The sequence below is a fragment of the Patagioenas fasciata genome, chromosome 11 (assembly GCF_037038585.1).
Source record: "Patagioenas fasciata isolate bPatFas1 chromosome 11, bPatFas1.hap1, whole genome shotgun sequence".
NCBI classification, from domain to species: domain Eukaryota; kingdom Metazoa; phylum Chordata; class Aves; order Columbiformes; family Columbidae; genus Patagioenas; species Patagioenas fasciata.
Genome location: NC_092530.1, coordinates 21,599,375 through 21,626,213, shown reverse-complemented (window position 1 = coordinate 21,626,213; position 26,839 = coordinate 21,599,375). Strand labels below are relative to the sequence as shown.

The 26,839-nt window shown below is 39.9% G+C and overlaps 2 protein-coding genes and 1 long non-coding RNA gene across 3 annotated transcripts; all 3 read right to left on the bottom strand.

Annotated features, from left to right (window-relative positions):
• Nucleotides 1–2,484: 2,484 nt before the first annotated feature.
• On the bottom strand, nt 2,485–9,280 carry BRS3 (bombesin receptor subtype 3). The gene is made up of 3 exons (XM_065846557.2): nt 8,524–9,280; nt 5,359–5,710; nt 2,485–4,797 (listed from the first exon to the last, which is right to left on the bottom strand). The coding sequence occupies exons 1-3, from the start codon at nt 8,952–8,954 to the stop codon at nt 4,390–4,392; spliced, it is 1,191 nt and encodes a 396-aa protein (XP_065702629.1). The 5' UTR covers nt 8,955–9,280; the 3' UTR covers nt 2,485–4,389.
• Nucleotides 9,281–14,341: 5,061 nt separating this feature from the next.
• On the bottom strand, nt 14,342–19,255 carry LOC139828853 (uncharacterized). The gene is made up of 3 exons (XR_011740901.1): nt 18,958–19,255; nt 17,382–17,543; nt 14,342–16,780 (listed from the first exon to the last, which is right to left on the bottom strand). It is a non-coding gene; the product is annotated as an uncharacterized lncRNA (long non-coding RNA).
• A 1,427-nt stretch (nt 19,256–20,682) lies between these two features.
• Nucleotides 20,683–26,839, bottom strand: ADGRG4 (adhesion G protein-coupled receptor G4). Its single transcript, XM_071813564.1, has 6 exons — nt 26,625–26,839; nt 25,272–25,317; nt 24,307–24,410; nt 22,831–22,952; nt 21,785–22,053; nt 20,683–21,055 (listed from the first exon to the last, which is right to left on the bottom strand). Exons 1-6 carry the CDS (start codon nt 26,820–26,822, stop codon nt 20,958–20,960), a joined length of 837 nt encoding a protein of 278 aa, XP_071669665.1. The 5' UTR covers nt 26,823–26,839; the 3' UTR covers nt 20,683–20,957.

Sequence of the window (26,839 nt, the reverse complement as noted above, 5' to 3'; positions counted from 1 at the left end):
TTATAAAAATTGGAATGGGATACGTGACTGGAAATAAGATAACCATGGCCTTAAAAATTGTAAGAGCGATACAGTTTGAGTTTTAAACTGCTTATATGATTTTGGCAGAGCTTTTTACATTAATAACCTGACTAAACGTAGTGAAGCGTGTGCCCACCCAGTATAGATTTCCCTAGTGCACGGATTTGCCCACAGCAAGTCCTTGGGACGCTGTCCTGAGGAGCAGGAGATCCAAATTTAATCTCAAATCTGATGGAAATGAGAGCAGGGTTGGCACATGGTATATCTGATATGTGCACTTTGGTGCAGCTACAAGGACAAAGTGGCTCAAGTTCCCTCATGCTTTGTATATATAGATAACAGCATGTGTGATGGCAGCTACAGTGCCACAGCTTCTAACCGTGTCGCCACTGTCTGTTCTGTTCCTCTTCAGTAAAGACAGAAGAGTGAGCCAGCTCAGGGAGCTGATTCAGCTGGAAATGCCTCATTTTTGGGGGTTCAAGACAGTTTCCTCAGAATCAAATCCTTGAAATTATATAATCCATGTTCTGGGGATGGTGTGAAGATCTCTGGTATTACACAGCTCAGATCGGTCTAAGCTGTTGAGAAATGGTGTTTTAAATTGTGACCACATCTCAGATATTAAAACGAGGTATGAGCGTGATGATTTTGTGTCTGTGTCCAATTCTCTTGCGTGATAAAGGGCAACCTTGGTTCATCAGTGCTGACTGTTGGTCTGGAGATACCACCTACTAAAAGTAACAAAATCTTGGGTTTTGTAGCGGTGTTTTGCTGTTAGAGGGCTACCAGCAATTTACTAGGTAATGCTTAATTAGGTCAAGATGCTTTGTTACATTGAATCAAGGAGGCAGTAAGTAGTGACTAAGTACAGAGAGGTTACTCCTCTCTGGGCTTTCCATGGGGCTGGAGCCTGTAGCTGTTTCACAGCCTAGTGAAAGTGGAGTCTTCATGGTGTAAAAAATGACAGGACCATATCCAGATGTGCCAAAAATTCAATACCCTTTCCTATGCTGACAAAGGAAATTCCACAAGACAGTCTGTGGCAGAACCCATAACTAAATGCTAATTAGAGCCTGGTTTATGGTTTGTTTGTTTGTTTGTTTTTTAATTGTGGGTGACACTGATATAAATGTGTAAGTACTGTAGCTGTGTGTAACTTTAGCTTATTCTTTAATGGTAATTTTCTCAGCAGAAATACGAGTGTCAGTGGGCAGCCCATATTTAACTAAGTAAAACAGTACTTGCTATGAAAACAGGAGGGCAAACTTTAAAATGTCTATAATTCCATAACTGACTTTAATATTCCATGCCATTTGCTGGAGATGCAGTCTGTTGCACTATCTCCATGCTTTGACATGGTTTTGTTCATTTTTGTGGATTTTTTTTTTTTTAAGCTAAACCAGCATCTCATAGCGACAGCACAAATACCGATACTAAACTTGTTGCTGACGTGAACATTAATTGCTCCAGTTCTATGGATTAAAGCTGTTAATGAGCTCATCTCATTCACAAAACAAAGTATAAAAAGGTACATCGAAGAAATCGTATTTACTTAATAAGACTCCACATGAACAAGACCTTTGATGGAGTCTTGCCTTTCAGTATTTTGTGTCGTTTTTCTACCTATTCTTTCATTCTTGATATAAATAGTAAAGACCTAATAATTCATGACTGTTTTTTGCTAAGTAACACTCCATATTCCTGTAAATAAACTTTATGCTCTTATAGAATTACACTTGCCTTACCTAGGGGTGAAAGAAATGCTTTCTTGGAACACTGAGAAAAGATTGCGAAGGAAAGAACCCTTTTCTCCTGAATCCAGTTATGGTAATGTGAACACATTTCATAAATAATTATACTGGAGGAAGTGATGGAATTAATAATATCAGATTGTTTAGATAAAAATAAATGTTGATCAATATATCACTCCTATACAACATGTCATGAAGATTTGAAAGTACAGAATTATAAAAGCATAAAGTACACAGAGTAGTTGAATTATGGCTTGAAATATTGCCAGTCTTTAACCAAAACGTGCAGCATATAGCAAAAGCATCATTTTTGTAACAGGATATATTAGCAGTAGATAGACCATCCAGTTAGAGAAGCAGTTACAGAAGCAAAAAGTCACTGCATGCAAAGCTGGGAAAATGGTGAATTAGGAAACTGTGGGTTTTAAGGGCTACTAGGAGGTGTAGCCAAGGATTTGTAGTGGGAAATCTGGTCTCCAACAGAGACAAATTATGAAGTCCAGGAATGTGGCAGATTTGTTTTCCAGAGGCTTTAATAAGCAAGAATAAGGAATGATGTAAAGGACTGTAATGTTTGTTGATTTTTCTTTTGTTTAGAATTCCCTATACTACAATCCAGGAAAATAAAATTAGGCTTCTAAGTGTGTAGGCTTATTTACTTACTTCAGTCGCACCCTGCAGCTCCATTAAGAAAAAAGAGAAGGAGAAAATATCAGTGCAATATGTTTGTTATATTTGTACATAGCTCAGTACCAGGAAATGTGTTATATTAAGACAAAGAGAGTAAAATAATGTCTCTGGAGTCTGCTTTGCCATAAATTGTATTTCTCCACTGTTATATTTCCATTTATTTCAACGGTCCTATCCTGGTGTACAATTGGTACAATAAAAGACACAATCCATTTGGAAATAAATGCTTATAGCCTTGCAGCTCGTAACACAGAGTGTAGTAAAACAAGCTCAGGCTTGATGGGATTAGAATGGACTGTCATTAAACTGGTTTAAGATGACAACGGAGGCTGTATTCCAATGCCCTTGGGATTTATAGTTTGATTTTATTATTCTTATTAGGGCAGTCAACAGAGAGAGACCGCAAATAGATTTTGTCATCTTATAATGAACTCAAATGATGGATGGATGGATGGATGGATGGATGGATGGATGGATGGATGGATATCCAGCCGTATGTTGTTAGGGGCTCTGTGCAGCTAGAGTGACCAACAGCAGTATTTTGCTTAATTCACATATTGCAACCTTACTTCTATACTTTTAACACAGAAATTATTTTTTGAGATAAAAGTCCCTTAGTTTAAGCAATGGAAAATCTATTGTGTTTTCTATCACCAGCTTTTAGTGATGGACAGGCTGGTGGTGACAGGCTGTCACTGACTTGCCTCTGCATGCAGAGTCAGAAAATCAGTGGATTTGGGATTACAAGGCCTATCTGATAAAGACAGTATATCCTAATATCAAAACGGATAACTTGAAGAATAGAAACTTAGTACAATAGAAAAATCCAGCTCTCCAGCATGCTTGAGAATGTGCAGGTCGCTGAGATATGACCATGTTCACTCCAGCAGGAGTGAATATGCAGAGGTAAATGGTTGGTCTGACCCCCCCACATTGTACACTTTCAGGGGCTTTACTTCAAACTCATTCTAGTCTGGTTCTGTGGACTGGACACACACTTTCATCTGAGAGGAATACAGGTTGTGCACTCGAGACCATTGGGGGACAGAGCGAAGTGCGTCAGGAGGGGATGTTTGAACAGTTTGCTTCTGAAGTGCGCTGTGAATCCAAACTAGAACTCTAATACATATCCACCCTGATTTCTTGATGTTAAACCACTATAACAATGAAGAACTCTGTGCTGTTGAGATGTTTTACCCATATATCGCAAAGAATTTTACAAGTATGGGTAAAGATGATTATAGCTTTTTTAGAGAGATGATCACTTGCTGGTTCCCTTGACTGCCATAGGAACTGAGCTGGGCATCTCTTTACACAGCCGGCAGTTCTTACCCAGAGCTTCAGTCACTAACAGAGCAAAGGCCAGCGTGGATCTGGCCCATCACGCTTTTGCTTTTTTTACTGCACTGTACAACCCTTATCTCTCTTTCATTTTAGTATGCTGTCTGATGTGTTTTCCAATTTTTAACATTTGGGACCAGAAAAGAAATCAGTCAAAAATCTGCCTGGTTGACCTTGTGATGAAGATCCGTGGTTTTGCTTGCTTGCTGTAGATGCAAGTACTTGACAGAGGGAGCTCTCGGTCACAAGTAAAATAACTAGTCACCAAGAACAAAACCATCCTCACAGCCAGTTCTCACACCAACTCTGCAGACTCCTGTCCTGTCTGGTCCAGGAATTCCAGCTAGGGATCCGTGTTTGTGCTGGGGAACACGAACAATCCCTTTGAGCTTAGGCTGGAAAGTCCACCTGTTTCAGCTTCTTCTCCCACACAGTTTGATTTCTTTATTGTATATTTTAAAAAAATGAGGAACTCCTGATGAAAACTTTCACAGCCAGGGTGAGGCATGGCACCTCCTTCCAGGATCCCAGCAGTAGTGACTTGATTGCAAAGGCTCCATTTCTGTCTTTCTTCATCCCAGAGGGACTAAACGCTTTCCTCTTCTTTCGTGATACTATAATCTGTGAGCAGCGTCACGCTGATCTCGGAGCCATGCATGCTGCTCGTGACTGACAGGGCTCTGGTAGGTGTGTTACTGTGGGCAGCACTGGGAGCTTTTGTACGAAATTTTTCCTTGCAGCACGAGACTTGCTTTTTAAAATGTTGCCGGAAACTTTTACTCAGCCAATAAAGAGCAAAAGGATTGACGCAGGAATTGCTGAAGGCCAAGGCACGGGAAAAAATAGTAGCTATCAGATGAAAGGTGGAAGCATCTACGGAAGCATGGTATGTAAAAGAGCGGTATAGGTAGAGGATGTGGTTAGGCAGCCAGCAAAAGGCAAACAAAGCAACAAGCACCAGCACTGTTTTTGCAACTCTCTTGCGGGATTCAATCTAGAACAAAATAATGCATATCTGGTATTAATAGCAATTAGTAACACATGTTTATCTAGTGGGTCCTGATTTCAAAGCGGTCTAGATGGACTAGTAACCAAAAAAGCAAAATGGAAAAATGAACAAAAAAAGAGAAACCAACAGAAAAATGAATCTATTTCATAATTTTAACAAGTATTTCCAGTGCAGAGCACATTCCCTTTCCATTGTAAGTCACGTGGCAATCTCATCTAGACTAGGATTTAAAAGTACGAAAGTACAATGTGTGAGCTCACATGGATGAGGTCTCAGTGTTTACAATTCAGTGTTGTAACTCCTGAGTTTGATAAGGTCATAATAAAGCAAAACAAACCCCAACACTCTTTGGGAAAGTGTGTACACTCACAATTAAGTTAATGAGTCATGAGCTTGTGCTTAAGTGCGTAGCTGAATTTGGATTGCTAATATGGGATGAGTTTATGGAGCTTGTTATCCAGATAAATGTTTTACACTCGAGTTCAGACTTAATCAGCATGATAGATTTTGGAAAATTGGACACTTTAGTCCTTGATCAGAGCTTACCTGCTTACGGGCATGACCGTGTTCTTCTGCTGGCATGTTGGATGTACTTTTATATAAAGTTCTGGCGATAAGAAAATAGTAGACAGAAATGACAGCTAAGGGTACAATATAGAACACTAAGAAGCAAACCAGGGAGTGAGCTTCCTGCAGGATCTTCTCAGAGACAGGATAGGGGGCACATGCCTCAAAAGTTACATTTTTCTCAGGATTGCTGAAAGAATACAAATCTGAAAAAACAGCCTCTGGGATAGCAAATATCATGGAGATGATCCAAACACAGCCAGCTTTACAGCAGGTCTTCAGGAGCGCATCTGAAGTCTGCAGTTCCAAGGGCTTCACAATGGCTCTGTACCTAAAACCAGCCAAAATCATTGTCAGAATGAATACAGAAATAATGCAAGCACTGGCAATGCAAACGTCTTGAGGATGTAGCCATCTCCGTTCTCACTAGACTAAGGGTGGTAGGATTGTCTTGGAAATGAAAATAGGTCTTTGTAATTAACATGAAAATGTAACAACTAATTTTAAGCATGTATTTTAATGAAATGGCTGACAGGACTCGTCATTAAAGCTTTCCTAAGTAAAGACGACTTCTACTGTTCGGATTAGGATCAGTAAGGGCAATCATCTTTCCTATTTTTATGGTGCTGCCTAGAAGAGTAATTGAAGGAACTGATACGCAAAACTGGTAAAGGCATGAAACAAGTTCACTACTTTATAAATACGTGGAATCGAGCATGTACACCTCTCCTTTCTTCCGTGTTCTTAAGATCCCAGCTGAGCGCAGTGATCTGACTCAAAATAATGCTCCACTGTTCATTCATATTTATAAAACAGGAGCTAACCCTGCTGTTGATTCATGGCTGTGATTCTGCAGCGTGTGGACTGAGTCAGACACATCAGAAAAATCTGGGGAACTCTATAGATGTGTGACCATCTGTGTAGAAATGGGACATGGAAAAAGGACCAACTGGCACGACAGTGGGTGGGTGAAGCACAGGAAGAAATATAACCTGTTCCCAAAGTATCAGGGACTCTCCATGATGCAGAAAGAAGAGACCCTTCCATGAGGGCACAAGACTGGCATGAAAGGAAAAGCAGTGGAAAGGGATCCAGAGGATAAGACAGCTTAGTTGTACCATTTTTCACAGCCTGAGAATCTGGTCTTTTTGTCCTCTAGGCAAATTTAAATAGAAAACTGCAAGCTGGACTGCTGTTTATCAAGAAATTACCATTTTTATCGACTTCAGGCATACTGGAAGATGATAGTCTGGCACTGCACATGAGCTTTCTCAGTAAGTTTACCATACAGTTACCCTGTGAAAATGTAGTGTGGAGTATTTATGTTAACACCTACCATGAAGAATTAGATATGTTAACAGAAACAAGTGACTGAATCGTAGAATCATGGAATAGTTGGGGTTGGAAAGGACCTTTAGAGGTCATCTTAATTCATCATAATGAATTCTGAATTGGCATCATACAGGACCAAGACCTTGTGGCTATGATAGATAATTCAGTGAAAACATCAGCTTAATATTCAGCAGTAGTAAAAAAACACACCAAACCCGAAGAAAACTACAAAAAAAAGGAAAAAAAATATTAGGAATTATTAGGAAAACAATAGAGAGCAAAAGAGACTATTGTGCAGTTATCTGCCTCCCTGATTCATGCAAATCTTGAACACCATGTGCTGCTCTGCACACCTTAACTCAAAAAACAAACAAACAAAAACAAACAAAAAACCCCAAAACAAAACAAAAACAACCAAACCAGCTAAACAAAAAAACCCAAACCAAACCAAAACCCCACCATACTAAGAGTGGAATATAATGTGAATACCCTGGATGAGGATCACTGGCTACTCTGGCACAAGAGGCAGAGCCATCAAAAGAAGCCACGTGCAAAGGAAGTAAAAGGAGTTGTTTATGCAACAGGCAGTGAAAGTCATTGCTAAACAAGTTCAAGAAGAGGCTGAACAAGAATCTGGAAGATGAATCCACTGAGGTTATTAAGCAGACATAAACCACGCCTGCTCGTGAGGTCATATGAAGGGTTAGGGTATAAGTGTAGTGTTGGACAGTGGTTTTTATTCTTCCTATTCGTCTTTTACTGTCCTTAAGCTGCTGGAGGCTGGTATTGGCCTCCATGGACCCTTGATCTGACCCATTCCTGTGTTGGCTGATTTTTTTTTTTGGTTTAGAGTACAGTAACAGTAGCATTGTTTAAATTCTGGACACATCAACTGCCTGCTATTAAAATCCACAATTGCTGGCATATAAGATGAAAATCTTTTTCTCTCTTAATACTAAAATTCATTTTGGGGTTTTCTGCTCCTCGACATGCTCATGCTGATTGAACTGAAATCTCATCGTAGTTTTTTTCATTCAGAAAAGAAGTGCATGGAAAACTGTTCAGCAACTCCTGAGAGCAGTCAGATGGGAGCAGCACTCCCATCGCTGTCACTGCAACCTGAGTTTCATTTCAGGACCTCTGGGCTAAAATATCTCTAGAAAAGATACAAGAACTAAAAGAGAAAATATTCAGATTGCATCATCTTACACTAAGCACTTATCAAGCTGCAAATTACTATAGTATTGCAGTAACCATCAAATCGTGAGAATTATTCATTTGCCCTGCTCTCTGTTCTGTGTTTTCTTTTGGCTTTCAGCCCACATGTCAATATTTTACGTTCTAGGATTTTAGACCCTCACTGACAGCACAGGACAAAGGATTTTCACTCAGTCATTTTCACAGCTTTATTTTTCATCTTCCTTGGCTACTTTAGTGCACCACTAGATAGCACCAATATACTGTCATTTCCGTGCCTTAAGCTATTTCCCTTTTCCGTGCAATTGAAGAAAAAAAACAACCAAAACCAAACACACAACAAAAAACTGTACTGTACTTCAAGCTAATAAAAGGTCAAAAGACTTAAAGAGTCTTTCTCACTTCACTCCATTAAAAAGAACTGCTCCAACTTTCCTAACACACATTTTAAATTTAAACGGGAGAGTCTTTTTTGTTGTTGTTGCCTTTTATTTTTTTTAAAAACTCTTACAATGTGCCGTTTCATATTGTACAAAATGATCATTTCTGCTCTTTTATTCATTGCTAACTTCATACCTGCAGCATCTCCTGGCAAATCAATCGCATCAGACCCACCTGTCAGCACTGAGAACAGTCAGGGTAAACACTGATACTCCAACTGAGGTTAACTGGATGAAAGACAGCAGCTTGCACCCAATTCTTCCGAAGAGCCACGTATCCACAATATAACGTGTTGCATCTACAGGCACACAAGTTAATAAAAGCAGTAGGTCTCCAAATGCCAAGCTGGTGATGAAGATGTTTGGAACCGTCTGCATTGATTTAATCTTGAAAAAGACTTTGATGAGTATAGCATTTCCAAGGAGACCCACTGAAATGATCACAGCATATGTAACATAAATTGTGCACAGTATTTCTAATCCTGGAAAGGAGTCTTCGGTCCATTTTTCATTTGTGGTTTCATTATCAGTGATTAATTTCAGTTCTGTACCATTTGTAGATGCACACAAAGTCTGATTAGCTGAATGCAAGTATACCTGAGACATTTCTTTAACGGTTTCTTCTCCCCAAGCTGGACTTAAAGTGGTAAAAAATGGTCTAATATTCAGCTTGCAGCATATCAGCAAGGTCAATTGAAAGGTACAGATTTGTGCCTGAAATTAAGATTCCTGTTGCACATTAACTACTTTCATCCCCTTCTGAGTCTCAAAACATGCCTAAGAGAAATGCACACAGATCTTGTTCTGAACTGTGTAGGAGGTGGAGAATTTTTTTATTGGCTTTTCAGCTGGTGGAGCAGAGAGGGAGGAGGAAAAAAAGAGGAGTTTCTTTAAAGATATTAGCTGAAATGATGTGCTTTGTTTTGTTTTCCTTGAAGGTATCTGGCAAGTAAATATTGCATTGTAATTGCTGTAGTGTTAGGGCTTGCATGTTGCCTAGCAAATTTTTGTTAATATTTTTCAAAATATTCTAAAAAGGAAATGAAATGAAAACCTGGAATAATTTTCTCAATAGCACAGGGACACGTAGAATATACTAATTTAACTTAAAACTCTACAGTATACTTTAATGGCAGATAAAATATCTCAGAATATAGACAGTATTTGTTGAAAAAGCCATAGAGACAGCCTGTGCTTGTCTGTGCTCTGATTAGCATTTCCATCCCAGAAATGCAGTGACCTTCCAAAAGCCAATATAGGATAGAAATTTATGGCCATAATCCTGCTAATACTTAGATTAAGTCTTATGTTTGTCCCTTGAAACAGTCTCATTGCCATCTAAACCACAACTTACGCTGAAGTTTGAAGAGGTTTATAGATAGTTGCTGCATGGAAGGCTGTTGTCTTTCAACAATCCGTGTATTCATTTGCTCTGGATGGTACAACTGATGATTCAAATATTCTGGGAGAAAAATAACTTTTCATGATGCAATCTCAGTCCAACTTGTTAGAACTATGGGTTTTCTTATCTTTACATCAGTCACCAGTCAAATCCGAAACTGCTCTGTGATGAACTCCTAACTAACTTCAATAAAGATTAAGGTATGAGGAATGTGGCCTATTGGGTTGAATTTCCAGAAATGAAGAAACCCAAGGTTTCATTTCTAAATAAGGGAAGTGGAAGGGATGTCAAAGAACTGAGCTTTATGCCTTCAAAATGAAGACCAGTAGCTGGAGTATTTTTTCCTTCACATTCTTCAGCTGCGATGTTGGAGTGGAGAAGGTTCCTTGCTCAAGTCACAAAAGCAATCTTATAGCCGAGTCCCTTTATCTGTAGCTGTGCACACGCACACAGAGACACAAAAAATCAAGTTTGTTTCATTACTCAAATGAAGATTCCTCGAAGTACTATGCATAAAAGGTCAAATTTTCCCTCTCCCAGTCCTAATCCTTGCAAGCACAACCATGCCATAGGTATCAGATGGTGATAGACCAGATGGTAGATCAGATGGAAGACCAGTGCTGTGGCCAGGTGGAAAGAGGAGTCATTGATACAAAATGAACGCATGGGTTAAAAAATCCAGTTACGTTATTTGGAAGTGCTTTTAGAAGAGGAGTTCTTGTCACGATCAACCATAATATGTCCTTTAACTCAGGCAAAGTATGTAGGTTGCGCACAGATTTAGGTGCCTTTGAGGATGCCCGATTATGCTGTCCACCCACACGGGCCTAGTACTGTGCATTATATTTAATATAGAGTTTGGCAAGTGTAGCAGATTATGACAGCTTAATGTCAGATAGTTACATAAAATGTTCGGATTTCCTGTATGGGAGAAGTAGGGTTTCACCAAACATTGGGACTAATTTCTGTGGACCAAGTGTTGAATGCTCAATGGTGGCATCTGAATGAAACATCAAGTGTTTAGCTGAAATGGGAATTCAGCTGAAAGAAACTTGTTGATTGTCTTAAGCTGCACTTGAGGATGGTTGATGCACCAAAGTTCACCTAGCAGCAGAGATCTCAACGTCTCTCAGTCCCAGGGCTTTCAGATCCATCCAGAGATTAGGGCTGATGGCATGAAATCTGAGGCTCGGTTTATTCTGTCACTTGATCATTTTTTACAGCAGGATAGAGGACCTGAAGTGATACCCTCAGTGTAAGAAATCATCCAGAGGACTGGAGACCTCTGAGTGATGAGATGCTCCCAACAGTTGTTTTAGGGAGTGACTCAGGTATGAAGGGAAAGGTGATGGACTTCTCAACCCATAGTTAAACCTCTTGAGGACACCAACATGTGCCACAGATAAAAGCAACTGCAGAAAACATCAAGGGCTTAAAATTCTGTTTACTCCTGGTACTTCACATGCTGTTTATTCCAAACTGGACCTGAATTCATCTCTGTGAACCTGAGTGCTCAGTCTGATGCTTCACACTCTAGAAGCTTGCATTACCTGGAAACACAGACACATTTTTCCTACTTTCTCTCTAATAGACCACAGTATATATGTCTAACCCATCTCACAGCAACATTAAATTCTACTTGGTTTTCTCTTTCTACCAAGAGATTGTATTTTTCCCAGTGTTCTCCCTCCTTGGAGGAATCTGGCAGAAGGAAGCTCCTTCATTTCTCACAATTCTTCCTACAGTCCTCACATTACTGCAGGTTTTAGCTAGTTGGCCAGGTTCTCTCTTTATAGAGCACAAGGTACTGTCTTGGTTGATTGTTAGGAGATGAAAAATATTATTTTGAAAAAGCACACACAATAACATTTTCTAGACACAAAGAAATTCAAGAAGACGGGAGGACAGGTAGTAAACATCAGATTTGTTTATGATGGTAGAATTTCAGTGTTTCTGTTCATCAGTTTTGTGTGCCCTTCATTGGTGTCATGGGTAGAAATCAGGCAGGAAAAAACATATCACGTTTTTACATAGATTCTGATAGCTTTCAGTTGTGCAAATCCAGCTGAAAAGGAAGACAATGGCTTCATTATTCCAAACAGTAAACAACTCTCAGGCATCATTTTAGAGCTCTGTCTTATGGTAAAGAGAAAAGCAATTTGGGTAATTCTGGCTATTGTCTAAAATACAAGAAAACACACAAAACATTCGCCAAAAATGGATGTTCTTATTGAACTCCATGCTGCAAAATGCCCCCAAGTAAAATATTCAGGAGTATATCATTTAACGGTATATTTAATGCAAATTTTCTGTTTTAATGCAGTGTGACTGCTGACTTCAGTCATTTCCATGTGCTGCATAGTGTCACCCACTCAGAAAAATCTCTTTAAGAACCATTTTCTCTGCACCAAGCCAAAATGTGGAGAAACCAGCCAAAATCTTAACTCCTGTTAAAGAAACTGATTTACCAAAGTTATTATTATTTTGTGTAGCACATTTTTATTATTTCAGTATACATTGGTCATACAGAGTTGATATTTATACAAATATGGCAAAATCCGTTGTAGCTAGAGTGCTAGGAGCACAAAACTGATACACAGTGAGCTACAGCGATATTAGCCAGCATAGGCTTTTTTTAGGATTATTGTAACTCACTTTCTTGGGTCATTATTTGTATCAATTCTGCATGGAACTATTTAGTTGTCTTAATTCTTCTTTTATGCCTCAAACTCATTTTCGACCCTTGCTTTAATTGCCTCTCCTAGCAATTTTGCCATCTGTTTATTGCTGGCTGATGTATCTTTCTGCCTCTCTGCTGAGCAAACTGACGTTCGTGTTCTTCGGGTGTTAACAGCAGAGAGATGCCGAACAGCTTGTCTGTCCTAGTCCTGAGTTTTGGTAGGCTCTGTTGTGGAATCCTCCCTTATAAAAGGCTTTTCTCAGATTACGATTTGCCTGATTGCTGTCCATGTGCCCAGACTGTTCGCCACAGAGCAGGACTTGGTTGTTAGGTCACCACGGGCACATTCCTTTTACTTGTCCCTGGAGGGAGAAAACTGATTTCAAGTCCAGCAGCCTGCCAGTTCAATTTAAATATTTCCCTTCCAGCAAATCTCAGTAGCCTCCCTTTTAAGTCATCTTCTTTTGACACAAAGATGAAGGAAGACTTTTTGGTCCTCCACTGATATACTGATGTCATTTTTCAGAAAACAGAGGAAAAAACCCCACTGAGATGTATCCTTGAATTTCTTCCTTTACAGGAGCAATCAGGCAATGAAATAATATAGCAAGCATAATTCTTGGGGCATCCTTGAAACTCTAAATGATACATTTAATTTAGAACCATTACAGTGCCATTACATGCTAAATACTTTCTGATACCTAAAAGCACAGAGTATTGTGCATTGACTTAGCACTCATCTTACGCAATAGATAATTATCTACCCAGTATTTTGATTTTTTAATCTAAAGTAATTTCCCATAATGACATTTCTGTCGTTGTCTCAATAACAACTGCCTGCTACATTTAGGAAGAATTATACATCTGGGGTGTAAGTATTGCTAACCTGTATTGCTAACCGCTACTGTAGATTCATAAACTGCCAGAAAAAAACGTAAGCTGTACTGACCTTTAACTGCCACCCTATGTAATATTTATCTATATCGCATGGTTATCAAAGCGCTGTATATACATAGAGCTAGAAGGCAGCTTTAGCCGCTTGTCCATGTGGGGACATAAAGAGTCTCCAGGGACCCTTGGGTGATCTGCTGAGGCCTTGGATCTGCAGCCACTGCCTTAGTTGGTGGGAAGGGTGGTGCAGTTTTGTGCCGGTCTGAATAGCAAGACGTTTTGCCTGAGTCACCACAGCTGCTGCAGTGATTTTACTATCATTTTTTATTTATTTTGCATCGTCTAACCTATTGTTAACAACCCACTGAGATCTGACATGAAATAATTGCCTTCATAGACAAATACACTTCCAGAAACCTTTTCATTGGATTAAAATAGAGCACGCATTTCCTGGTGTATGTATTGCTAAAAATAAGCAATCTAGGAGTAAATGAGAATGGCTTAGAAATCAAAGGAGCTTTTAGATCACTGCTTTCTCAGGCAGCGAGCAAAGGCAACTGATACAATCAACACTGCAGGGAGGAGGATGCGTTTGTACCATTTAAGCACAGCTGCCTGTCAGGACACATTCGAGCCAGAGATGCAGAAGCTGTTCCCATCGTTCAAAATTATTAGAATGTGAATCACAAGTGCTTAGCAATTTTTTATTAGATTTGTCTTTGTGCGTGTCCTCTCCCCGTGAAAACCATCAACACGCAGTTCTGTGACAGAACGTCAGCGTGGATATGTTGGAGAAGAACAAGTGTGATGGTGCCGACGTGGAAGACATTATTTCAGCCCAAAGAAAATTACACATCTTCATTCCAGCTGACAACCTAAACAATGCCATGCTTGAAACATAAATGATACACTGTTTAGCTGGAGAAGCCATTAGGCATATGATAGAGAGTGGAAGTGAGCTCACCGCCTCCCCAGAACAAATAGGGCTTTGCATTTTACATCAGCAAGTTGACAGGTTTTTAAAAATTTACTTCCAGATTCTGCGTTTTGAATAGAAAATGAAAGAAATCAATAGCAAGAATGGAGACTTGACATTGCTCCACGCCATGCAGATTGCTCTTCTTCCCGCTGTTACACCTCCAAAGCAGGAACCACGCAGATGAATCTGCCCAAAAAATGGCATTTCCAGGCATTTTCTGGCAGCCTGGCAAGTCTTAAGTATTTCAGAACTTTTCTCATTGCTTTTCCAGTTTTTATCCGGATTTTTGTGCCCCTAGTTATTTAATAATGTTATGCGGATGTTTAGCAAAAACTTTAGAAAAACAGGGTACATTGTGTCTTTTATCAGGAATATAACAAAATAATCACAGGATGCAGGAGACGAGGCCAGTCTCATGTTGCTCTCACACTGATCCTCTTTTGCTGCCTTTTAATTTTAAATTAGAGTATTAGAAAATAGAATTGGGAGGACTTTCAACAGATCTTCCAGTCCATCCTTTGCTCTGAGGCAAAATCAACTTTACTTACACCAATTCTGGCAGATATTTGCCTTATCACTATGCGTGTTTTTGAAGACCTGCCATGATGGCAATTCCACATGCTCTCTTGACCACTTATTCATTACAATTAGAAATTGTTACCTAATGTCTAGTCTAAATTCAAGCCAATTACCTTCTGTCCTATTAATATAAAGTGTATGCAGAAAGAATTACTGTGCAAAGGAGAAGAGTGAAGGTAAAAGCAGGGTGGTGGAGAAGGACACAGGGTCAGACTGTCCGTCCACCCAGACTTAACCAATATCACAGCAGAGACAAACTGGTGTCAAAGGGACTCAGGGGAGGACTGAGGCTCTGGTTATGCTGAAGACCCCCTTGGATTCAGCAGCAGATTGCAGAATGAAAATAAAGAATACAAGCAGAGGATGGTAGTTCAAGTGTCCAACATACTGAACTGGTTTTTATATTAAATTTCTTTCTCATTGAAAGTAATTTCAAGTTAGAAACAAGCGGGTAAGAGATAGAACCCGTTTGCATCTTTTTCATGCTAACTTCTCTCCCAGAAAGCCATGGAACTGAAGGTGATCTGTCAAATTTCAAGTAGGCTGGCTGTAGCTACTGTACATGGAAATATTCATTTTTTCCACTAATTGCTGTGTGGGAGTTATTCACAGAATGAAAGAACCTTTTGTATTTGCTATCGTACACACCATCTCTAAGAGAGCACTCCATTATATTTTTTTACTTCTCTGTCATCAGTACACATTGGTATTTTATTATATTAGCAATCATCAAAATATCTTTACTTGAATGATACAGAGAAAGGCATTCAAAACTGAAATTAGGATTTGATTGAGCAAGCAAGTTACTGATTCAAACACATTTGCTGAAAGAAAGCCCCTCATTAGTAGGACAGGAAAGTGAAGTCCCTCTTGTGATGTTATGACATGGAGTTTACCTTCTGCTCAGTTCACAGCAAAGTATTATTAAAGGGCAAAGTTCTTATTCTCTACTTCCAAACATGGCAGGATTTTATCTGCTATTGTTCTGTTTTGCTTTATTTGTTGGGTGCTTTTTTTTGTTTGAGTTTTGGTTTGGTTTTGGCTTTTTTCAGAGAGGTAAACTGAAACCTATATCGCATACATGGTTACCCATTAGAGGTGGGAATTTAAGTTTTCCTTGGTTTCCCATTCCATTTGAAGGTACTGGGCAATATTTTCAAACACTTAAACATGCATCTACATCTCTTAAGAGATCTAAATCCAAGTCAGCAGTGCCAGCACATCTGAAACTAAAACATACAACTGAAAGGAACATCTTGGAAAACTGAGTCCAATTTCTTAATCTAGAAGTTGATTAAAGTCCGTCTCGGGAAAAGTAAGGAAAGATACTGATTGAGAAACTTAGAAATCCATACCTGATACAGTCAGTCAGTCAGTCTACAGGCTCAAAACTGTGACTTGAAACTGAGTATTATGGGTATTAGGTTCTGAGCAGAAGTATCAGATGAAGAAGGGAGCAGATGGATGGCAGGAGGGTGTAAAGAGAAAAAAAAGATGACAAACTCTGAGAAGGACTAATGATGAGGAAGAGAATGTTTCCAGTCTCTCTTTAACGTGAGCGTTAATCTTGGAATACAGGGGGACCAAATCCTTACGTGGTCATCACTGCAACTGCACTGAAGCCCAGAAAGTTGAATCCTGGGATGTTTTAGCTCTATAGTTGTGTTCAGAGTGATAATTGTACATTAGAAGTAATTATTTAGATTAATGTTTATTTTTCCATGCCACAAAAGAGAACCATCATTAGATAATCAGAAGAAAACAAATTCAGTATCAATGAAAAAATCTTGCTTTCTGCGGATAGTGCAGTCCTGTCTCCATGAGCTGTGTTCTTTGTGAACAAGGATGTTTGGTCTCACCATCTTCTGAAGGTACAGCACTGGGGTTGTAATGAACTTCAGCTATGGAAAAGAATTAGGGAAAATTTTCCATTATAAGAGGTTGTTTTAATATATTTAGAAAGAAACCTGTCTATACAGAACTCACTGATTTAATGCCTTTGGGGAAATCACAGAAATCAGCATGTTTCCAAAACCAACCTGGAATGTTTGGTTCTTAGGTCAGAATTCTGTAAAGACATTCCTTTTCCAGAATACGGGTCTGCAAGAATTTCTCCATCTTGGAGGGCAAAACCTCCTGCTGGGATTCTTCTTGATTAATCAGGCTCACAGCCAGTCTTGTTCAGCTTTCTTTGCTCTTTGGGGAATGGATGACACAGACCATAGTGCTCCCTAACTGGAAGGAGGTGCCTTGGAATGGCAGACAGCTGGCCCAGGGCAGAGAGTTGTCTTCCATTTGGAGAAGAGCCATACCAGGATCTTACAGGCACTCATACTTTCCTTAGTATGGCAAAAACCACCTGTAATGTAGCTGTTATCCCCAAACTAAGTCTGGCACAAAGCGGTGAAATGTTTCCTATTTATTTCCATTGGTGGGGATTTGACAGTCGCTATATGGAACCTATTGCGTTCTAGTCTGTGCAGCACACACTCTTTTTCTTACCAATCCTAAAATTTATATCCAGAGAAGTCCTGGGAAGGAAATCTGAACCACTGGAAGTTGAACTTGTTCCATTAGAATTTAGACTCCACAAAGCCTGGGACAGTGATTTGTGGTTTGAATGCCTTGGCGTAGATTCAGCAGTTGCACCTGACCCACTCCAGTCTGAAACAAGAGTGTGGAAGACACATGAATAAAACTCTGTATGGGTGTCATATCTCAATCTGTTAGAGATCATGGTGGGGAAATGTCTGTTCTTGCTTCTTGTGCCATCCTTGGACCTGCCTTGACGCTCTGCAGCACAAGGCACAATTCCTACTGTTATTTTTTTACACTGGCTCTGTCAAACTTGTGCGGGTGGGGCTGGATACCAGCAATTCAGTTTTCTGTTTCCCCTTTAGGCACCAAATCCAGTCATACTCATTTGGATAAGGTGATGCCGAAAAAGACAGCCGGTACACAAAGAAGAGGACCCTTATTGTACCAGGCAGCATGGAGCTGGCTCCTGCTAAAGGGAGCACACTCTCTGTGCTACTTAGAGTGTTTTTGACAAATTCCCCCTCTGCAAATGGAAAGCTACATATTCCTCAGCAGCACACAATGCCCAGGACTGTTGTGTGCACAACACATGCATTAATATGGGATTTTTAGTCTGGTTTCCTGAAACAAACAAACCAACCGATTTAGTTCCTCCTTTGTTATAAACATTCGTAATGTCAACTAATTTGAAAGACACACAGAGGTAGTGAAGTTATTAAATTCTTCCACATTTCTGCGAAAAGTCAACATCAGTGGGGTAGCCCAGAATGAGCCACAGCCCATGATATTTTTTGCTGAGCTGGGAGACAGCAGAATATTAGAATAATTTAGGTTGGAAGAGACTGTTGGGGGTTTTCACTCCAACCAGACTTGGATCAGGTTTGTCAGGCACCCGTCCAGCGGTATTTTGACTCTCCAACACCACATCTCTGGGCCACTGGCACCCATTTAAATGCCCTCATTGTGAAAAATAAAATACAAAACCAAACACGCTTTTCCTTATAAGTAATGGGAATTTCCATAGCTGCAAATTGTGTCCATTGCCTCTTGGCTTCCTGGTGTGCACCTCTGAGAAAAGTCTGTCTTTCCTCTATAACCAGCCCATAGATATCCCAAGACAGCAATTACATCTTCCTTCTCCTTCCCAGGCTGAGCAAATGGAGCTCCTGTGCATAAAAATAGCTACTATATGTCCAATATCCTGCATAAAATTCTGAATCTTTGCTTTATGAAGACTGCAATGCCACCAAAAACATAGCTCATATAAGGGAACACTGAATGGCATGTATATAATTAGAGACCAAGCTGAAATCTGTTTTGAAAATCTACGTTTTTTACGGCATGCTGTCACCCCATCATTATATCATGTAAGCAGTTAGTGGAAGAGGATAAAGACCTATTAAAGAATAATCATCCAATGCAATGCAGAAATAATAGGAAACTATTGAAGGGTGACCTATTTCTTAATGTAGAACAAATGTGACAGCAGTAGCAGGCAAGGACTTACAAGTCAAGCTAAACAAAACCCCTCAATGCTTACCAGAATAATTACTTAGACGAAATCTTCCCCAGCAAAAGTGCACTCGGCACTGCTTTGCTACTTCTTCCTTCGCTAGGCAGTGAAACACAAAGACGAAGAACCCTAAAGATGTAAGGAAAAAAATTCACCGGTTTTCAGGTGGATTCTCCAACCTGCCGTCCTTTTTCTAAACTTTTTGTATGGCACTCAGTGACCAGGGTGTTATGTATGGCCAGAGAGGTGGTCCCTGGGCCAGCATCGTGTTGGCCTAGAACTGCACCGGGTCCTTTGTGCATGTGAGAGGGCGATGGGAAGAGCTTTCTGCAGATTTGGCATAAGAATAATCTGCAAGTCACTGGAGATTCTATAAACCATTTTTATGCCCAAATGGAAAGGACTGTGCCAGCTCCTGAAAAGATGCATTTATTTGGACCCATGTTTCAAAGGCATGAATTTGTGTTTTTAACAGCGTATCTATCATAGCAATGCTATTGTATCTGCACACCATCATCCCACTGCGATGCAGTTTTCCTATTAAAATAGCTGAAGAGTGTAACACAAAGCTACATGAGCAATCCTCTTCCCCCATGCTTGAATTACATGACATTACAAATGTATTTCTATTCCACAGACCTAAGCTGCTGTATTTATAACAGTACTCCAATCAGAAATTACCTTGCAAGGTGTTAAAAATGCTGAAGAGATACAAGAACAATATCCTTACTGCTCCCCAGGCAAAAAAGACAAAGCCCCAAGTTAAGCCCAAAAGAAACATCAAGCTGAAAGCACTTTTGAGGTCTTGAAGAAAACCTTGTTTCCAGAATCTGGATCTCTTTTGTGTCCTTGACTTCACAGAGTGGATTTGAAAGAGAACAGTGATGAACATGGCTGTGTTCATCAAAAATATTAAGAGGACGTAGGCCACAATGGAGATGTAAAACACTATGTTCTCCTGAATCCAGCAGCTGCAAGAGAGGGAGGTTTGTGTTCAATAAGGAGTTTTGTGAGCAGTGAAACTAATGAAGCGTGGTTTCCAAAATAAGTGTCTCTGATAGCCAGTAAGGGGTATTCCCTAATGCCTGTTACTTTCCCCCAGTGAGGACATTCATAGAATCTCCCCACTTGCCTTTTTATGGATGTTATAGAAATCAAATAACCTTGAGACTTCTTTATTTATGACAAATTCAGATAACTCTGATGATTGTTGCACAGCTTAATAATACATACAGACAAAGACACATTGCCTTAGGAAAACAGGGTTAAATACAACTTAATCAGGAGTCTAAATAATAGTATAGCACATAGATGAGCACTGGTTATCTTTTCCTCAGACATAAATTAGTGAGTTTTCCTGCCTTTTTGCTAAAGGTAGGTAACAACTTCCCCTCTGAGGAGTCATGGGTGTGTGTTGCCTTCTGAGGGGATAGAATTCAAATATTCCAGGTAATCTTCACCAATGAGTGATCAGATTGTGCTAAACAGAAATCAGGCCAGAAAAAATGAAGCGTTCTTTGCTATAAAAGCCCTTTAAAAAGGAACAAAAGAATTCAGTGTTTTCCCACCGGAGAAGAGAGGAGGTTGAGATGATTCAGTAAAAGAATTTGAAATTATGAAGAGACAGTGATGTGAATTGACATTAAAAAAACAGAAGCAAATGGGCAAAATAGTAGAGCAATTGTTCTGCCTTTCGGTTTTACCAAAAATCTAGAACATGCAAGAGCATATACAAATGTCCCATCAGGCTGAATTAATGTCACGTGAAGAAAGAGATTTTTTCAGAAAGAAAAAAATGGGATTGACTGGCAGAAGCCCTCCCTGTCCTCAAGCCCAGTCCACTGGTGCCAGAGTTACTCCATGTAGCAGCCATACAAGCAAAATGATCCAATGAACCAGAACCACTAAAAGGAGAGGGTTAAGGTGAGGAAGAAAAGACAAAAGCAAGAGAGAAGTTGTTGCCTTTTGGTTATTTCTTCTATCTTTAAGATGCTCTGGTGACCATCAAAAAGCTTGAAGTATTGTACTTACAAATTGCTGAATGGATTGCTCTCAGATTGTGAACCATTGCCGTAGAAGTCTTTATTTATAATGAGCACAATAGTAATTATAATAGCTGGTATTCCTAATAAGGAAGGCAAGAGAAAAATAAATATTTAGAGTAAAAATAAAAATGGAGACTATGGAATGATGTCAGATAATCTCAGATGAGTAATTACAGCAGACATGTACACTTTAGGACCAAACTCTCCCCCTAAAGCCTGTGGCACAGCAGATTTAATCTCCCTATTTATATAAATTACAAATGAGTAGGCTTAGAAATATCTGTGTTTTCAAAACGTTTGTGAGTATTCAAACATCTCCAGAAGGGATCCAATCTGGCAAAATAAAACCAACTGATTATTGCAAAAAGCAGAGTGTCAAAAGATAAGCAGACCACAGCATTGTGTGTTAAGATCTGATAAAGACATTTCCCAGTGTGTTATCAGTTTTCCCTTCCACTCCTTTCCCATTTCCCATATTTCTTTCAGTTTTGGCTCTTCTGTTGAGAATGGCTGCCACCAACAACACCATCATGGGTGGCTGCCCCCGAGAACAATTATATGTGACATTAAGGATAGAGATGATCATACACTGCACACTATTCAAAAGCCTAAAAAGCCATTTAAAACAGCATCTAGTGGTGAATCAAAAAATACAGACCAAATTCTGCTCTGGATCAGCGAGTGTCTCTGATAAAAACCTTTTCCAGCAGCTGAACCAGCATTTTGGGTCCTAACTTACTTTTGCAAATATGCCCCTATCTTAGAGATGTTAACGAGCACAAAAGTGGAGGAGAAATCTGCTTACTTACCCCAGCCAGCCATACAGCATTTTAGGATGTACTTGGGGACATAAACATTGAAAACTTTGACAAGAGCCAAGTAAAAGTGAACAGACTCCAGGCACATCCAGGTGAAAGCTGCAAGAAGGAAATAGTGAAGGAGCGCAGCCACGGTGATGCAGAGACCCGGCTGGTTGAACGAGGACAGCCAGGAGTTGGTGAGAAAGACCATGTTCAGCATCAGCAATGCGGCACAAAGATTGAGCAGGATTTTCGAAGGGTTGTCTCTCCGCAGCTTTCTAAAAAGAAGGGGAAAGCCCATGAGGTTATGAGTGCCTGAGTTGTGCTGGGTCCATTCGCTAAGGCAAAGTAGCACAAATGTGTATTCATCATATCATAAACTGGCTTATTGTAGTATAAGTTATGTCTACGTTAATGTTTTATAGCACATCACTAGTGTGTTTTTGAAGCAAATCTCCCAGTCTGGAAAAGCAGAGCTTTTATATTAAGGGAGACCTGCTGTGTTTTTCACACTTGGTGGAGGTGAGACAGACTTGACATCCTATTTTTACTACTGATATCAGATATTATTGTTATTGCAATATTATTGGATTATGAAAGCATCCCACTACCTAAGTCTAGGGTCCTATCATACCAGGAACTACTGGCACAGACAATAGAAAATGAGACCTATCCAAAAAGACGGAACACAAGAAAGAGCAAGAGAAGAGAAAAGTTTCCATATTATACTGTTGGTGTCATCCAATGTGCAGTCTATATGCAGGGAATATTCCAGATTCTTGACATGATATCTTACCCATGCCCATAGGTAAATTTATGAAATGACCAATTCAGGAACACAGAAGTTGCCAAACAGTTCAGACTAGTGCTTATATTAAAGCATGAATATTTGAATCCCTCTCACAGGTGAAAATAAAGCAATATTTATACTATCAGCTCTCAGTATTCCCTCCCTTGCATCACAGCATCAAATATTACCAAACATTCTGATAGTTGCTGCAAATTCATTATTGCCAAAATAGTAAAAGTTACGTAAAATAAAGCATCAGACTTACTCAATGGTTAGATATATCACCAGTGTTATACCCAAAAAAAGGGAAGAAGCACCACATCCTGCATAGCTTATCAGAGTTAATACACGATCATGTGGGGCATCTACCTCTGTCCGGGACAAGTCCTATGTGACAAGATAAAGAATCACAGTTGTTTGCCATGACAGATAAAGAAAATTGCTTTCCACATCTTCACACTGATAAAGAAATTGATTTCTGTTTCGCTTACTGCTACTTTTGGAGAGTTTCCATTAATAGTCCTACAGAATATCCAAACTAGTAAAAATATGCAGTATTCGAAGTATCCAGTAATAGGCTGTGAAGGCAGAAAAGCTGTACTTCAGAAACCACAAATGCCAGAAGGATTCCAGGATCTTGCCAAAATTATTCCAGTGGGAGCTCACTTTGTAGGAGAAACTCTGCTTTGTTTCAATGGCAGCTGCCACACTTGGGAACTGCACAAACCTGCTAAATGTCTTGGACGTGGGAGGATCCTCCATGTCCAGAGCAGCCTCCTTCTGCAAAAATCAGCTGGGAGCCTGGGCCCTGCTTCCCCACAGCTGCTGTCAGGTGCAATATTGAGAGGAATTTGTCGTTCCCTGCCACAGTTTTGTTTCTATTTGACGAAACTTCAGACTAGCAACCCACATCTCTGATGCACAGTCGGTGGTGCTGCTAAATACTTGTAACTGCGCTGATCGCTGAAGTGGCAGTGCAGAAGAGGTGTGGTCTTAAAATCAGACCGAATTCTCTCTGCTTGAATGGAAACTTGAGCAAGTTGTCTGTAATCTGTAGCATCTGAATTCCTTCCTGTAGCAGTCCTGTACTTACTACCAGGGAGGGCTTTGTGCCTCTCTGGGACCAGGGCACTGCTCTCTGGGCAAACCTGGGCGAGCACCCCAAGGCAAAGGGGTGGCCTTACCCCACCGAGCAGTTGTGCCCTGCTGGGATTAGACAACTTTAAGCTACTTAGTTCGCTTTGATCTTGCCTAACACTCTGCATTCATTGCAGCCTATTCTCAGGAAGTCATCCCGTTTTTGATGTTCAACTTTTAGAGGCAGTTTTCTTTGTATTACAGAGACTATAGTTAATGACATTTCTCCCCATATTTATATTAAACTTCACTTTCTGATGAAGCGTAGATAAAACTTTCAGAAAGATGCGATGTCATTAGCAGCCCCCGGCAGGTAATAAATTTAACACAGTATTTCCAGCGCAGCAAATAACACATTAACGTTGATTAAGTTACATTGCAAAAAGTAGGAACTACATCTGTAAAATTAATTTGCCTTGAAGCAAGTGACATTTAGAGGACTTTATACCATAAAAATTATTATAACTGTTTTGTTTGCTATTACTGATTTTGGCAAAATTGCAGATATCTAACAGCTTGTATATCTCCCATCTCTCCCCAAAACTAGCGATGTCTTTGTTTAGTGCCACAGGACTTTTTTGGAGATGATTCACACAGTACTTACCAGTAGGACTCCAAAATGGGTAAGATGGTTACAAAAACAGATTGTGTAATTCATATCTGTATATTCTATTTCACACCCCGATGTATTCCAACCACCCAGTCCATCTGTGTAATAGAGAAAAAGGGATTTTTAAGCAGAGTTAGTCATGCTCAGTCATTTATAGCTCTGCAACGCACAGAATGTGTGAATATGAGCTCAAGTTAGTACAGATTGCAGGGTCATTTAGCAGCACACAAGTGAGATTTCACACAGGAACACATATAGTTGCCTGAGAACCTCAAAACTTGGATGAAAGCCTTTGGTGGAATGAAGAAATTTCTGAAGTAATTTACATGCCCACACGCAGAGAAAGGAAGAAGGTACGGAAAAGTGCACTGCACCAGATCATGCTGCAGGGTGTGGAAATACAGAAGGCAAGAAATATTTACAGGGCAAAGGATTTGTTTAGGCAGAGCATAGCACTAAAAGAGCCAGATCTTGCCGGGTAAGATTAAACTTATGGCCGTATTCATGTGGCATGTATGACGTATTTAGAAGCCAAGTTTCTGAGTTCAAAAAAATATATATGTTCTAACAGCAATAATTGCAGAGGAAACCTCTCCTACTTGTTCTGAGTTAACCCAACACGCAGTTATCTTTCTCTGTCCGTTGACTATCTGAGCCGTATTCAAGACTTGACCACAGCAAAGCCACTACTGACTCCCCTGAAGTAAATGTGAGAAGTCATCAATATTTCATTGCATTTCTGCTTTTTTCTTAGACTTATTCATGTACATGCATCATTGTACGATGTTGGCCACATATTCCCAAGCAGTAATACTGATTACTGGGGTATTGATGTCAATAGAAACCAGCAACAGACTCAACAGGACAGCCTCCAGGTTTCAAGCTGCAATGCCAAGGAGCCAAAGGGTCTGTGAGGCTGGTGACAGAGCAAGTGTGGCAGCTCTGTAAATAGCACTTACCATTCTTCTGAAAGTCCCAAAAGACACAGTGCACTGCTGCATTACCCTGAAAGCAGAGAAAAAGGAGGCTGTGACATTTATTCAGTACGTCTGTACACCACCTGCACTTGCAAATGGTACATCTTGCTGTAATCAGGGTTTAGAACTAAGGCAGTTTGATTTGATTTCCTCTGTACTGCTTGACCAGAAAACCCACTGATCTCTCTGATTATTCGCAGGGTGGTGCTGCATGAGGGCGATAGGTCACTGGAGATGCCACCAGTTCAGAGGCAGGTGGACACTTGGTCATTGGGAACCAGCTGAGATATCAGCCGTCTCATCCGTGGCACCAAGAGGGTTACAGCTTTCGCCTTCCCCTTTGCCAGAGGAAGTCCTGTGAGTCAGTGATTTTCCCAGTTTTTCCAGTCTTTCTGTATCTTGTAGTCTTTTCAGGACAGCAGAAAATCTGACAAGTTGTCCAGCTTAGACCAGTTCATGTGTCTAATCTCATTGGCTTCATATGCTGAGATGTCATACTGAATTACTTGTGAAATTCAAATGTTATGGCTAAGACCTAAAATAACAACCTGAGATTTTATACAATAACAACAACAAAAAATTCTCAACACATGAAAACCTTTGGTTTAGAATTTCAGTGTTTCCTCTCTGTCTCTGAAACCAAGCAGGTGAGACACCTAAGAGACAGCAAAGCTTGCCTGCATATTGCAAACAGCTGAACAGATTTAAATGAGTATTCAATGCAATGTTTTCTCTTGGGGACATTCTAGTTTATTACTCATAATGCTGCAGCAAACTTTCCCAAGGCACAGATTCGTTTTATTTTATTATTAGTAAAGTTCAATAAAGCACAGAGTTTACAGGAAGCCACCCTACCAGATAAGCTGTTAAGATGTGTGATCTGTACACTGTCAAGTATAATTAGGCAGAGAGCCAAAGATGTGGGTTAGGGTGATATATCATTAAATATTTAATTAGGATATGTTTTAAAGGTTGAGGGAAAAAATCTGAGAGGTGCCAGCTGGCCTGGTGGAGTAAAAATAACAGAAGAGAGGGGGTACCCAGATGAAATCTCTGGGGATATATTATTTGCTAGAACTTAATGGAAAGAGTAATTTGCCATGAAAGCAGCATTTTCCAGCTCTCATTAACTTTAACTCAAATTAAATTCAGCTTACTGAATAATTTTATTCTACCCTGGGTTTGCAATCTATTTGTGTTAGTTTTGGTTGATATAGCATGGAGAGGTCAGGCAGCAAATGTTTTAAGCTTATTTGTCCTGTTGCCAGTTTGTTGTAAGGCTACGTGAAACAGGCTCTATTTCAACATGTCTCTGATGAAATGAACACATCATACCATATTTTGGTCTCGGTGGTGAAGAGTAATAGTCACAGGCTCCTTAAGGTTCTGAACTGATGCATTTTCAATGCTGGCACTCACAACATAAGTATTCAGCCTCTCCTTTGTTAAACTGTCATCCTGCAGTGGAAAAATATACGCATGCAAAGAATTCCAAGTCATTTCAGTTACCAGCCATCCTGCTCTTCCCTGCATCAATTTTTCAAAAATTG